The sequence below is a fragment of the Mytilus californianus genome, unplaced genomic scaffold (assembly GCF_021869535.1).
Source record: "Mytilus californianus isolate M0D057914Y unplaced genomic scaffold, xbMytCali1.0.p SCAF_1, whole genome shotgun sequence".
NCBI classification, from domain to species: domain Eukaryota; kingdom Metazoa; phylum Mollusca; class Bivalvia; order Mytilida; family Mytilidae; genus Mytilus; species Mytilus californianus.
This window is the reverse complement of record NW_026262581.1, coordinates 138,429,545-138,445,473: the sequence shown is the minus strand read 5'-3', so window position 1 is coordinate 138,445,473 and position 15,929 is coordinate 138,429,545. Positions and strand designations below refer to the sequence as shown.

The window sequence follows — 15,929 nt, the reverse complement described above, 5'->3', positions numbered from 1 at the left end:
TCCGATGACCCCGCCTTCAAGCCATCATGGCCGACTTTGTTAAAAATAGAACATAGGGGTAAAATGCAGTTTTTGGTTTATATCTCTGAAACTAAAGCATTTAGAGCAAATCTGACAGGTGGCAAAACTGTTCATCAGATTTAGATTTATCTGCCCTGAAATTTTCAGACGAATCCGACAACCCGTTGTTGGGTTGCTGACCCTGAGTTAGTAATTTTACAAAAATTTTGCAGTTTTTTGTTATTATCTTAGATATCATTATAATATCTAATATCTATTATTATTAATTATGATTTTAACCTTATTTTACATGATTTCCAAAGCATCAGTAAATACAGGTGAGCGACACAGGCTCTTGAGAGCCTCTAGTTTAACAATTCTGTAAGTTTTTGACATGATTGATAGTCTTTCATTTGCATGCAAAACTCAGAAAGCGAAATAAAGTAGAATAAAGATGACATCTTCAGTCTAGTAAAGCCTTAAGGAATTACTTTTTTTTTTATCAGCCTTCTCTTAATAAAAACACCTTACTAACGGTGACAAAAAGTGTATGTTTATCTCCACAGATGTGCCCGATGTAACTATCTCACAACCGTCTCAAGGCAGTGGTGGACAGGCTATTACAATACAGTGCTCCTACGTTTCTAAACCAGGAGCTACTAATGTTATATGGAGCAAAGGAAACCAAGGCATTACTGTTGATGGTAGCAAGTACGTCGGTGGTACCTTGTCCAATCCTAGTCTTACTATCACTAACCTAGCTTCTTCTGATCAAGGATCATACAGATGTTCAGTAGTGAACTCCGTGGGACAAGGAGATTCATCATCTGTCACTCTTTCGGTTGATACATCAAGTAAGTCACATGCGTCATTATAAAAACTATTCTTGGAACAATCTAGGTATATGCTGTTTGATTGTAGACATCCTGCTAACCAGAATTTTTGTTTTCTCCAGATTTGGATATTGATTGATAGAGTATTAAATAATTGTTTGTCATGTACATTTTGTATTTATTAAATGAGTCATCGTTGATGAAATCCTTATTCTAGTTTGGAAATTTGAATAGAACTATTTATTCTGGTCTATTACTAAAATTTGGGATAGTTCACTATATCTTGTAGAAATAGATAGCTGGTTTTATAAGATTTGTTTGAACGCTTTTGATGGCGAATATTGATAAAGTGTTTTCCCCTTATCGTTTAATTTGTCGATGTATAAAAGGTTTACTATGCACTTCTTATAGCATACGTTTTAATTGGTGATATAAAGTATCAATGACTGTAACAATTTTAACCAAAGGTTTTTACAGAAGCGTCAAACTTACATTTGAATTTTCCTCAGAGTTCTGTATTGTTGTTATTTTACTTTTTTTCAAAGTAAAAACTTGAAACTTGGAAAGTGTTTTATGATTTTATATCATAATCTTTCAGCTGCGCCATCATACATAAGAATAACACCAGCAGGTGTTGTAGTCCAGGAAGGTCAAGGTTTCACCCTGACTTGTGATGCTGATGGTGATCCTGCTCCAATATACAACTGGTATCATAATGATGTTATGATACATGAAGGTGCTGTCCTTACCATAGCTAATTCCCTTTGGACGGAACATGATGGTTTACATTTGTGTAAAGCTACCAACACTAAGGGAAGCAGACAGACATGGGAAGATGTTGATGTTCAGCGTGAGTTAAATATAGTTTGTTTCTTTGAGAACAAAATCAACTGATATTTGTTACATCAGTTTAAATACTATAGGTTCTGTTGATAAAGCCAATAAGCAAAACTGGCTTTTCTTGGTTTTGTGTGGTTTAAGCTGCATTGCATACTTCAAAAATTTCTTTCATCCTTTCCAAAAAAAATGTTTTGCAAACTCATTGTCTAAATCCAAACCCATACTTTTGTCTTCTCGCATGTTAATGAACCTAACATTTTTATAATTTTACAGATATACCAGTAAGCGTTGTTACACAGACAAGCATATCACAAACAGTTGGTAATCCTGTCAGTCTAAGCTGTGATACACGTGCTAACCCATCAGCTACTGCTTGGGAATGGTTTTATAATGGTAATTCTCTATCGTCTACCAACAAAGTGCTAGTTGTTGATATGGATTCAGCTAGTGATGCTGGATCATATACCTGTAGAGCTACAAACGCAGTAGGATCATCAGCTGACATTGCATTCAGCATCGGTATAGGGACAGGGATCGGTAAGTTCATTTCCTACATACAGGAATGTTTTTATACTTATACGTACTTGTAACGGTTTGTAAGAAATGCATCTTACAAGTTAATCATGTTTGTACTGGTCGTTGGACGAATGTTTATTTTTCTGACATGTTTCATATAGGAGTGGAATTTGTTTTCATATAGTTTGTTATCATTTGTTCTTCATACTATTATGTAAAGTATTTGATACGAAGTTTAATCCAGACAATCTCATTGATATTTCGATATGTACCGTTTAGTTCTAACGGAAATGTTATTGCTTCACTTATTACTCATTTTGGTACTTTTCTCCTGTCATCATTTACCTTTTCTCTTGTGGAAAGTTAGTAAGAGCATTCGTGCATAATATAACCACTTTTATAATTATTACGATGTTTAATTTACAGTTGACCCAGCAGGTATGCAGTATTTGATTGTCTCTCTATCTTTGTCTTTGTCATTAACAACTTCCATGGCTTTGATTTTGTCGGCATGAGAATCAAGTGTTATAATGTGTGATAATTATCACACACTTTCTGGTGTGATCGTTCTATATTAGAATAGTTTTTACTTTCTTTTTTAATTACAAAATCAGCTACTAATTGATTATTTCTATTATAGACTCATTTTTTGAGAAAAATAATCTTTTTCTTCTTGGTGTATTTTGAGTTTGACTCCTATTATTAAACCAATGTTTAATGTTTAAATAAGCATGTTCGTGTACAGAAATAAGTTACCTCAGATTGTTTTCAATTGTATGCAATTGAATGAATTAAATACTAATTATTCCATGTTAATCAATATTTAGACATGTTTGAACTAGACATAAGTCTTGTTATCTTTTTTTTCAATAAACAAGGCATTGTTTACATTTTGATATTTCAGGGGTTTCAAAAATATTTTTATTTACCTGTTTACTGTCATGTTTTTATCAGAAACGTTGTTTCGTTCGCACGACCTTAACGTGACATGCGCGGAATATTAAAGACATATTAGGCTTATTATATGTCTATCGTTGAGGTTCTTTCAAAGCAATTTATACTCTTTTTTATCTATGTTTTATATTTTTTTTTAAATTGAGGTTTTGCTGTGTTGTTTTTGTAGATCCTGGTTTAGGAGCATCAACAGGTGCATCGTCATCATTATCTACTGGAGAAATAGCCGCCATCATTCTGGCCATTCTATTTGTGTTACTGCTAGTCATCGGTATCATCATATGTTGTTGTTGTCAAGGTACGTTTTTCTAGAAGACTATAAAACTTGAATTTAACAAAAACTAACTTTAAACCGCCTGGATAGTTTCGTTACATCGTATAATCATCAATATATATATAGGACCTGACGGTGTTGAGTTTAATTACGGGTCAATTCAAAAACTCTGATGATCACTTGCTTTTCTTTTGAGCATTGATCATTGAAAAGTTAAAATAATGACGTTATCACAATACTCTATCCATGTAGAGAGATAAATCATGCAGAGTACATGTATAACCTCGTGTGCTAACCGTTAAAACATCTTATAATATGATTTTGAATGTTATTGAAATGTCAAGTATTCTTCTTGTAATTGATTAATTGATTGATTTTATTATTTGATTGATCGAATAGTTGATTGAAAATATGGACAGTTACACATCGTTCGGTTTTGTACTTGTCCTAGAATGTCATTTCTAAAATGATGACGATGCAGCTCAATTATGTTTGGACTCTTTTAACCGCTTCATAATCAATCCTCTTATAAAATGTATATTGCAATAAATATGCAAATAGAGCAGCGAAAGACACAAAATGGACATTCATATTTAAGTCAAAAATAAACTTTGTTGGTATACATCATGATCAATGAAGTGCAATCCAGCGACAAAAAAAAAACTAAAAGACACATTGAGCTCAAAATGATCAAAAACGCAAAAATTTACGATTTTAATACAATAAATATTGATACCTCAAAGATCAATCAAATATTTCAAAAATATTTCTAATTTTAGGATACTGTGCTTCCTTGTGTGGTGGTAAGAAAGAGAAGGTAACTCCACAACCAGCAGCAAAGATAGTTCAAGTACCTGTGTACTATGAAGAACCAGAGGAATCGGTGATATCACTCCGTAAATTGGAAATTCCACGATTTTATGAGGAACCTGTTATTGTTGCATCGTAAGTCAAACATTATGCCTTTTACACAGAATGTAACTCTGATTCATATCAGTGTTTTAGTTTTTGTTTAAATGAAAAGTTCTATGTAATTTTGGGTATTTAATTTTTCTTTTTTCACCGATATTACAAATATAATGAAAAAGATATTAAATATTTGAAGCTATGCCGTGTTTAATTGTTATTATCTATTGTTTGTAGAGAACCACCAACAACTGTTGTGAGGAAGATACGTCATAAGAAACATAGAACCTACAGGTAAACTATATGTTATGTGATACTATTGACTGCATAGATTCCACTGTTTGTGTGCCATAATTAAGTTTGTATTTTTGATAAATAAATAACATAGATTGTGTAACTACATAGACTCGGGATATAAGTTAAAGGTGAAGTTGAGTATACATAAAAGATTCAAAGTAATGATTATCCATGAAATAAGCAAACTTAATTCTGCAATTTTACAGTATATATGTCGAAACATTAAGGGGTCAACATTTCAGCAAAACCAATTTCTTAATCGCGTTTTGTCTGTTAATACATCAATACATGCTTAACATTTTTGCGTGAAATTTCAAAGATGAATTAGCACAATCGACATTTTGTAAACAGCTATGTTTAAATTAAATTCAAATGTGTTTTATTTCAGGCGACCATCTGACGAATATGAGATTAGCAAGTACCAGGTCCTTAAGCCTGATGAATCTAGAGAACTGTAAGTAGGACTTTCATAATGTATTTCAATCTTTCACGTATTTTCTTTCAAAACGTTTAGACTACAATGTTCCAGAAACATGTTCACGCTTTAATTGCCATCTTTTATTTTATGATCTTAAAATGTCGATGATTGTTAGTTATTGTATAAATATATATTATGCAAATGTTATTTTTTCATAAACTTTATTGTTTTGATATATTTTTACAGTGAGACAACAGAACGTGCCAGAGAAAACACTTATGTAACATCTACTGGAACACGTCAACAATACTATCTACCCGATGTTGAATACACATACGACGAGGAAGAGGAACGCAGACGACGAAGGCGTAGAAGGAAGAAGAAGAGCAAACGTCATCACGAAGAGCAGGTGCGTGACAACGAAATTATTGTAGAAGATAGAATAGAGAATGGAGATGTTTTACGTTCCTCAGTACGGTCACGACGTAGCGAACATGACACCTTAAGAGCGTCTACAAGGTCACGTGATCTTGATTATGATGTAGTAACCGGTGAAGAATTTTATTACGAACAGGAGTAATTTGACATATTAGATATAGTTTATAATAGTGCAACTGAAATATCTTAAATTGTTACGTTTTATAGTTACCATTTCATTGAAGATATCAGAAGGGAATAAAATACAACCACACGCTTGGAAGGTTTTTTAAACAGTCTAGCATAATATTACTTTCTTACGTTTTACGCATTTTTGTCAAATGTTTATAGTGACAGACTTTTAGACAGAATATGGTACTATTTACTTTGGTAACATAATAGGGTATTAGTACAATAAAACAGATGTTAATCTAAGGTGTGTAAGTAGTACCTTATAGACTTTAGACTTGTAGAGAACTACGTTAATAATAGGGAAAAGGTGCCTTGTTATAACAATCAATTGTTTAATGTCTTTCATACACGGATATCGAGGCAATCTATATGTTTTATAGACAATGTTTTATCTTATTTTTACGAGTTTGTTATATTGATAGATATATATTTACCTGCATTTTAAATCGTGCTTAATTTTCATTTAGATTACTTTAAATAAATGTTCTTTTTATGATCCGTCCATTTTTCGTTTATTAGCTCGATATTTTGATATTATTTGTCATATTGTTTATAACTATAGGTTTTAGATTTTATTGTTTATGAATTTAATTTTAGATTTTCTTGTTATCTTCCGTCCAATTCTATATCTTATGTTTCTATATGTATGATGAACATGTGTTTTTGTTGTTGAATTAATACATGATTTTGTTTTAGGTAATTTTTTATATTTATATGAAATATCTCTAAATAAATATGTAATTTGTTTTATTTGTTTTCTTGTGTTTTGGTATATATTAGATACACAAAAGAGAAAATCATTCACTCTTTTTGAAAATATTTAAGGACAGGGAGACCGAAAAACTCCACTTCAAGTTTTGCAAATACATACTTGGGGTCTCTAAATTATGTACTAACATATATAGAAGTTATAACAGAACTTTGAATACATCCTTTTTTACATAGACATGTTAAAACAAATCTTCATGTATTGGCACAGACTAGAAAATTCACAATCAAACTTGCTGAACAATGCATACAAGGAAAGTATTCATTTGCACATCATAAACAAAGGTCATAACTCTTGGTTCAAAAACCTGCTCGTTTATGGTGAAAAATCTGACCAATTGTAGAAACTTGAGTAAACATAAATAAAAGAAATCATTTGAATTATGTCTCAGAAACAGATTCCTTGAGACCTGGAAGGAAGTATGATCTTATTTACATAATAAAGGCAAATTAATTACATATTCTAAATTCAAATTCTCCTTTGTTAGAGAGAACTATTTATCCTATACACACTGATGATTGTCAAAATCTGACAAAATTGAGATTGAGTAATCATAAATTAAGAATTGAAACTAACTGTCATGAACGCAGGCTGGACTCTTCCGGTAAACTGGAATGTATTATAAGATGTGAAAGACTGTAATTATTGCAATTTGAATGTGATTGAGGACGAGCTCTATTTTCTATTGAAATGTCCTTTATATGCAGCATCAAGAAATGTTTTACTTGATAGTCTATTTATAAAATATCAAAATTTTCAAATACTAAACTTGTGAAATGACGACAAAAGCTTTATAACATCTTTATGCAAATACTTGAACACAGAGGAGGGACGACACTCTACACACGGCACGCATATTGGACTTATATTATCGATCCGTCGCAGTGATAATGTGTCATTTATTACAAGCAGTTCGTGCTGTGAATATCACCTGGACAGTCGAAATTTGTCGAATGAGATTATAAACATAAGCAGTTATATACAGTTGTAATGATTATACAATATACATACATGTATACATAATAACCGAATTTGGTATTTGTCATTATTTGCCGGGAATATACATTTGTACAATGTATTCCTTTATTCAACTGCTATTTCCTGGGGCCTTTTATGTACGACATGCACATTAATTGAATACTCGTTTCTAAAAGTCATTTAAGTTAACTGATTTTGAGCTTTTATTCGACTCAAAACTTTAATTTAATACAAAATATAAATATTGGAATCTTTCTTCAATTATCAAAGAAAAAAGAAACACGAGAAAATACAATAGAGAACTTGCCAGGAAATCTATCTCCGTCTACTTTGGGACAATCTTATCTAGAGTAGTTAAATGTAGATCCACCACCATATCTATATACATTATATCACAGGTATATTCTCAGCAAATCACTTGAATACGGGCATATCAATGTTTCATATATCAACATATCAATGAATTAACTACATTTTCATTAATCTTGCTAAATGTAGCGCATACGACTATATACATTATATTACAGGCGAATTCTCAGCAAATCACCGGAATACGGGAATATCAATGATCCATATATATCAACATATCACATCACTGAATTAACCTCATTTCTTTTTAATGTCCAAGGATTGCTATATGTAACGCATATGACATTTGCCTGCATATTGCATCCAATTTAACGGTATTATCACAGTTTTCTTTTAATCTAGGGTAAAGTACCGAGCAGTCCAGAATTGTAATTGTAATATATAGGTATCGGTTACTAATAGTGTAATTGCTAGTCTCGTCGTTTCCCTCGTAGGATCATTTGTGGTATTTATATCCAATAGATGGTGGAATTTTCCAGGATTGTATGCTTCTATGTTAAGATGGCGGACGGACGTATAAATTTCCGGATGTAACTATTACTTCTTTCCAGTATGTATTTATGACAGTTTGAACAGTTCTTTTCCATTCTAACTTTTTGGGTGCACAGTTAAGTAGTTGTAACGGAGATGGCAGTCCGTATTTATATATCATTTTCGTAATTGCAATAAACCAACTGTTACTGGATTGATCTTTTATAGATAATTGTCTAAAAGCCACTCTCTTTTCTAAATTTGATTCGTCTTGTCTACATATATTATTAAATAATATCAGTGCTTTCTGATCTACTTGTGCCTCTATAGGTATAAATCCCGATACGATGTAAATACTCGGATCTGGTGTACATATTGGTAAAGATAGTATTCTTTTCAGTAGCTGTTTTTGGAACTTCTCTAATTTTTGTAAATTTGCTGAACTAGGTAAGATAACTTCTAAACCGTACGTTAGAAGAAATGGTTGTATAAATGTTTTAATCAGATGTAATGATGTGATCGGATCGAGCCCATTCTTACCATGTAGTCCTGCTGACATTAGACTATAGAAAGCTCTCCTAGATTTTGTAATGTTTTGTTCAGTTGATTCATTTTTAGAATTTTTGGAAGATGTTGATCTCAGAATTCCAAGATGAGGAGATTTTTCGACAACTGGCATAGGACTCTCGTTCAAAGTTAAATAAACTGTTTTGGTTTGTTTCTTACGTTTGTTAAATGTCATACACTTATCCGGGAATTACCTTTATGCCGATAATTTACTCTTACGAAATACTATTATCCTGGAAATTTCAATGTTATGATGCAAATATGTCAACAAATATCAATAAGCAGATCTTTTATTTGAGATTATAAATTATATTGACGAATTGTCATTTTTTACGTATTTTTTTTTAAATTTAGTCATCTTTTCATTGAACTCATACTGAAATAAGAAAAGTAGCTATCGAAATCTAAAATAATGTCTCCCGTGTATCTATTACCCCTAAGAAAAAATCAAAATAGGAACCAGCTCACATTTGCGGTATTTTCGAAGACCGTTTTCAATTTCAAAATGAATTGGGGGGGGGGGGGGGGGGTGGGGGGTGGGGGGGGGGGTGATTGTTGATGATTTTGTAAATAAGTACTTTTGTTCATAAAATATATATCGAATAAATTAAATCAATGAAATAAGGAATTGATAATAAACATCACATGTGGATAAGAGAATATGTTGTGCATACATTTATAGCCTAAAAAAGGTGAATTAATAAACAAATCTACAATATTTTCAAGCTGTGTTAATGTTTAAATGTATGAATGGTCTAGCACCTGATTATCTATCTATTAAATTTACTGCTTGTACTGATCTTTATAATTATTGTCTCAGGTCGACAACATCAAGACTTCTTCATGTACCAAGACCTAATTCTGAATTTTTAAAAAGAACATTTAAATATTCTGGTCTTATTACCAGGAATAATTTACCAAATAATATTAAAGAAATAAATAATTTAGATACATTTAAGATCAAATGTTCAAACTATTTTCTAACTGTACAGAATGAAGATGCTTGATTCTAATGTATTTTTTCTTCTTCTATTGAATGCATATTTACTTATTTAATATTTAAGCTGCTATGTTGTGTTTAAAGTTATTGCAAATGGCTGATATTTTTGTTCGAGCATATTGTTTTTCTTTAATTGTTTAACATTTCTTACCGATATAACATGTTACTTTTATTATTTTTCCCTTATTTTATTTATTTTGTATTTACATTGTGTCATAGGTCAAATTTATTTGTTCAGTGTATGTTCAATGGTGTTAATATGTCCTTTGATTGAGTTAAGCTATTTCAGTTGATATTTTATAGTGTGTCTTTCTATGTTGTGATGTTACACTATTGTTTCAGAAAAAGGGTGAAGGTTTGGTACCATTAAAACGTTTAAACCCGCTGCATTTGTTTGCACCTGTCCTAAGTCAGGAATCTGATGTTCAGTAGTTGTCGTTTGTTGATGTGGTTCATAAGTGTTTCTCGTTTCTCGTTTTTAGCTCACCGGGGACGGAAGGGCCCCATGTGAGCTTATGCCATCACTTGGCGTCCGTCGTCGTCCGTCGTCTGTCGTCGTCGTCTGTCGTCGTCGTCTGTCGTCGTAAACTATTTCAAAGTCTTCTCCTCTGAAACTTCAGGGCCAAATACCTTCAAACTTTAACTAAATGTTCCTTAGGGTATCTAGTTTATAAATTGTATCCGAAGTTTTGATCCATCGACAAACATGGCCGCCATGGCTAAAAATAGAACATATGGGTCAAATGCAGTTTTTGGCTTATATCTCAAAAACTAAAGCTTTTAGAGCAAATCTGACATGGGGTAAAATTGTTCAATTGGTCAAGATCTATCAGCTCTGAAATTTTCAGACAAATCGAACAACCCATTGTAGGGTTGCTGCCACCGAATAGGTAGTTTTAACAAAATTTTGCAGTTTTTTGTTATTATTTTGAATATTATTATAGATATATATAAACTGTAATCAGCAATAATGTTCAGCAAAGTAAGATCTACAAAAAAGTTAATTTGACCATAATTGTCAATTGACCCCTTAAGGAGTTATTGCCCTTTAAAGACAATTTTACACAATTTGTTCATCAAGTTTGCTAACATTTAAAAAATCTTCTCCTCTGAAACTACTTGGCCAATTACCTTCAAACTTTAACTAAATGTTCCTTAGGGTATCTTGTTTATAAATTGTATAGAAGTTTGTATCCATTGACAAACATGGCCGCCATGGCTAAAAATAGAACATAAGGGTCAAATGCAGTTTTTGGCTTATATCTCAAAAACTAAATCTTTTAGAGCAAATGTGACATGGGGTAAAATTGTTTAATTGGTCCAGATCTATCGGCCCTGAAATTATCAGACGAATCGAACAACCCATTGTTGGGTTGCTGCCACCGAATTGGTAGTTTTAACAAAATTTTGCAGTTTTTTGTTATTATTTTGAATATTACTATAGATATATATAAACTGTAAGCAGCAATAATGTTCAGCAAAGTATGATCTACAAAAAAGTTAATATGACCAAAATTGTCAATTGACCCCTTAAGGAGTTATTGCCCTTTAAAGACAATTTTACACAATTTGTTCATCAAGTTTGCTAACATTTAAAATCTTCTCCTCTGAAATACAGGTGAGCGATTCAGGCTCTTGAGAGCCTCTTGTTTATATAGATTAGACCGTTGGTTTTCCCGTTTGAATGGTTTTACACAATTAATTTTTGGGGGCCCTTTATAGCTTACTGTTCGGTGTGAGCCAAGGCTCCGTGTTGAAGACCGTACTGTGACCTATAATGGTTTACTTTTATAAATTTTGACTTGGATGGAGAGTTGTCTCATTGGCACTCATACCACATCTTCTTATATCTAATAACAGTATTATGTATTTTATTTTGTTTGTATTTTGTTTTTTTCTTTTTTCTTTTCTATTTGTATTAATAGTTTTTGAAGGCCTCATGGAAGATTAACATGTAATTGTTAAATATGTTACCTTCGTTAAATAAAGAATTTTATTTCATTTATTATTATTATTTAAGCGATCCCATTATACCTTTCACTAAAAACTTGTCTGGGATCAGCGATTTTAAATCTTAAAAGGACAACCTCAATTTCAAATACTGTACAACTACACGAACATTATCACAAACCGAATTAAAATATTACTGATACAACAGAAATTCAAAATTTTCAAATATTTTGTTAACTGCAACTCTTTACCCCCTTCTTTTGTTGTATATGTATCGAAATAAGAAGTATGTGCAACTGAACCAAATAAATCTGTTATCATTCAGTCATTGCTAATTAGCATTTAAAGAAATAAAAGTGAAGGAAGAGCCATTAAAGACCTTATAATCTAGCATCGCGTTTCCAGCACATAGGTTGTCATCTGATGTAAATTGTACACCCTTTGCGTTCCGAAAAGTTCTAACAGGTGTCAAGTTCATATACGATGTATTTATATAGATCATATGCTATTACTTACAGTCATCGGACATGCCGTATAAAACTTATGAAATGTACTTTGTAATGCTTATTTATCTGTATAAATTTTTCATTTCACTTCATAGACTAATTTTCCACGATTTTTTAAGCAAAAATGCCAATGAATAGTATGATATATAAATATTTTTTATTTCATGATATACCGAGTAAAAAAGTTTAGCAACATATATCTCGTTTAAAAAAAAAACCTTTTAAAATGACAATTTACAAAGTTGCAGAAATAAATTTTCAATGAATTGCGTCTTTCGGTTGATTTTCTTTGTTAAGATCATAGTTTGTTTATTGTTATATTTAGAAAAATAATTAATTTTTATACGCCGGTCTAAGACTTGAAGTATTATGGTATACCGTTGTCCGTCTGTCCGTTCGTCCGTTCGTCGTCAACACTTCGGACAATAACTCAAAAACGCTTTAACCAATTTTCATGAAACTTTGGTGAATTGTTTATATCCGTTGGCGTAAGCCCCCTTTTGATTTTAATAGATTTTAGATTTCACGTTTCCGAGTAAGAAATTTTATTCATAAAAAAGGGGGGACTTTCCGTTTTCAGACAATAACTCAACAACACTTAGAGCAGTTGTCATGAAACTATGGTGACTTGTTTATATCTATTGAAAAAAGTTCCCTTCTGTTTTTTTTTTTTTTTTTTTTTTTTATAAATTTTTGATATGACATTGCGGAGTTATAGAACTTTATTCGTTGAAAAATCATCAAAACTAAAAGGGCGAAGGGCGTATCATGCATGCGCTCATGGCGCAGTTCTCTATTAAATATAATAGTAAAAATATTTGATGTTCAACTTTTTTTATTCCTATAATATCCTAAATAATATAATAAAACTGATATGTTTTTAATGATGAAAGAGAAAGGATATTGAATATTAATTAGAGATATAAAATCATTACGGATGAGTGTTTTTATTGCTTTCTAAGTCTCAAAGTCATAGTGAGTTATTTCAACATTAGCAAAAGTTTGCATCTGAATGGTTTGCATGTTTATATGGTTAATTACTTATTTATCGGTAGACTTTATCACGGTAAAACTGAATCGAGTAGTTTACTTACTCTAATTACTTTTGATCCCATATTGTTCTCCTTTATATTGGATATATATTCCTGTTCCTGATTAAAAAAAAAGTAGAGACAGACATATATATATGTACTGATCATCTGAAAGTTGGCGGCCCTTACCTGTAAATGTAAGTTTAATTTTGACTTTTATATACCGGTTAAACGGAATCGAACCGATTACTTTTAATAAAGGTCTTTGTCTTCTATTAAGCATTCGTATAAACAATCCTAAAATTACTGAAGGAAAGACTTAGTCTATGTACTACGGAAGCCTATTTAGGACCTCCTTAAATCTACGTTGAATTCGAATGATCGTAATCACGGTTTAAAATTCTTACCAAGCACTGTTTAATCCTTTATCACGATTTTTTATTCCTTTTGAGCAGTTTTCACAGAACATAAGAAACAACACTGTGTCATTTTGAAAAGAAAGGGAAGATAACTGAAAGCAGCGCAGCTACTAACCACTTTCTCTGCAACAAATATACAACTTCATAACATATTTCCAAAATAAGAGTACCGGCATATAAAATAAAATTGTAGTCTTAATTCAGGTAATGGTAAACTCTAAACATGTTAAAATTCTGTATGTGCCTCTCCGAAGTCAGGAGACTGTAATTAATTCATTGGTTATAGTTTGTTGCTGTATATCATATTTGTTTTTGTTCATTATTTTGTACATAAAACAGGCCGTTAGTTTTCTCGTCTGAATTGTTTTACATCTGTCATTTCGGTGCCTTTTATAGCTGACTATGCGGTATGGGTTTTGCTCAATGTTGAAGGCCGTACGATAGCCCCTAGTTGTAAACTTCTATGTCATTTGGTCTCTGGTGGAGAGTTGTATCATTGGTATTCATACCACATCTGCTTATTTTTATATAAATAAGTATAACATTGTTTAATCGTTATTTTTGCAAATTGTGTTGTATGGATACGTTTTGTAAAGTTTGGAACTGAGACTTCTATAACACAAATATTATAGTAGTCTCAGAAAGGAAAAGTTTTCTCAGAATATGAGTAACACTGTATTACACTGTATAACACTGAGTATTCCCAGGATAAGGGTTATGACATATAAAGTAAAATTGAAGGATACATTTTTCAGACTTTTTCGGAAGAAAAGCTTTATCCAAAAAATATTGCATTGTTTTATCGGTATTTCTGTGTAATGTGACGTATTTGTATTGGCCTTGCAAACGAATTTGGTGGTATTTAGGAATCAACCTGTCCAAACGAATGTCCGTTTAGAACTGTTGAGTATTCAAAAATTATGATATGAGTAGTTGCAAAGAATATAAGAAATAATATTGTGACATATTTGTACAGAAAGGAGAGACAACTGAAAGCATCAATATAAGATATAATCTAAATAAGTATAACATGGTTGTATCATTATATGAATTAGTGTCTCTTAATTAATATGTGTCGTAAAGAAAGTTCTGAGTTCTAAAGGAATTATCCTCTCGGCATGACTGTCTGTTCAAAATGTAAAATTATTTGAGAGTGGTATCCACACATAATTAAATATTAAAACCTTTTCTTATTACAGACTTAATTTGTCAGATGAAGCTGTAATCTAATTACGTACGTGTTAATAAGTTTTAGTGCATCTCTATATAGTGAGTCGTCTCATTGAGGCTGAGGGTTTGGCGGGACGGAGAAATTGCATTTTTTATAATTTAGAAAAAAACCCAGCTGTTGGTTGAATTTCCGTCAAAAGACTACTTATTCATATTTCTAGGATAAGAGTATTGGAGTAGAGTAGAACATTACACTATATTCAGAAGCAGCTATTTAGTCTGTCATTTATTTCCGAGAGAAAATATTTTTCCTGCATATTTCGGATAAGAGTGTTTTTTCGTCAAACTATATATATAAAATTGCAAGCTACCTAAAATGAACAAGTGTCTCATAAGAGCCTAAACAGCTCATATGTCAAAAATATATTTTGCATTGCTGATCATTTCACAATTTTGACACATCTTTTAATGTTATCGAACAAATGTACGAAGACGACGACGCTCACGAGCCAAGTGATGACAATAACCATGTTATTATGAGTTAAAACAAATAAAAGTCATACACTTATATGCATGATAGTTATTTTTTTATAAATAAATTTGGTGTATTCATTGTCTTCTGATTGGTTGAAAGTATTACCTTTATTTTCAATGTTGTCAATTTTTATGGCGACACGCCCACTCTGACGTTGTATATTCATACGCCAACATGTGTGTACGTTGTTATTGTTAATATAAATAATATAAAAAGCTCTTTGAGCCTTATTTTTGATAGAAATTTATATATAATGAATGACAATAATTTATTTTGAATTTATTGAACCATAAAATTAATTTTTGACTCTTCACATTTTACATAATACGCTTCGCGGATTATTCAATGTGAAGAGTCAAAAATTAATTTTATAGTTCAATAAATTCAAAATAAATAATAGCCATTCATTAAATGCAATATATATCACTCAAGGATATCGATATATTACTTTTCGATAAAGACTGAATCTGTGAGTCTGCCGTACAATACTATTTGTATATAAAAGAAAGAAGATTTA

At 31.5% G+C, this 15,929-nt stretch overlaps 1 protein-coding gene across 1 annotated transcript in view; it reads left to right on the top strand.

Moving 5' to 3' along the window:
* LOC127736687 (hemicentin-1-like) overlaps positions 1-6,393 on the top strand; it is a 36,828-nt gene extending 30,435 nt beyond the window's left edge. Inside the window, exons 31-39 of the mRNA XM_052247270.1 lie at positions 567-854; positions 1,432-1,683; positions 1,947-2,210; positions 2,616-2,627; positions 3,313-3,441; positions 4,197-4,362; positions 4,561-4,617; positions 5,009-5,074; positions 5,285-6,393. Of these exons, the coding sequence (XP_052103230.1) occupies positions 567-854; positions 1,432-1,683; positions 1,947-2,210; positions 2,616-2,627; positions 3,313-3,441; positions 4,197-4,362; positions 4,561-4,617; positions 5,009-5,074; positions 5,285-5,618 (1,568 nt within the window). The 3' untranslated portion in view covers positions 5,619-6,393. The remainder of the gene's footprint in view (positions 1-566; positions 855-1,431; positions 1,684-1,946; positions 2,211-2,615; positions 2,628-3,312; positions 3,442-4,196; positions 4,363-4,560; positions 4,618-5,008; positions 5,075-5,284) is intronic.
* Positions 6,394-15,929: the final 9,536 nt, after the last annotated feature.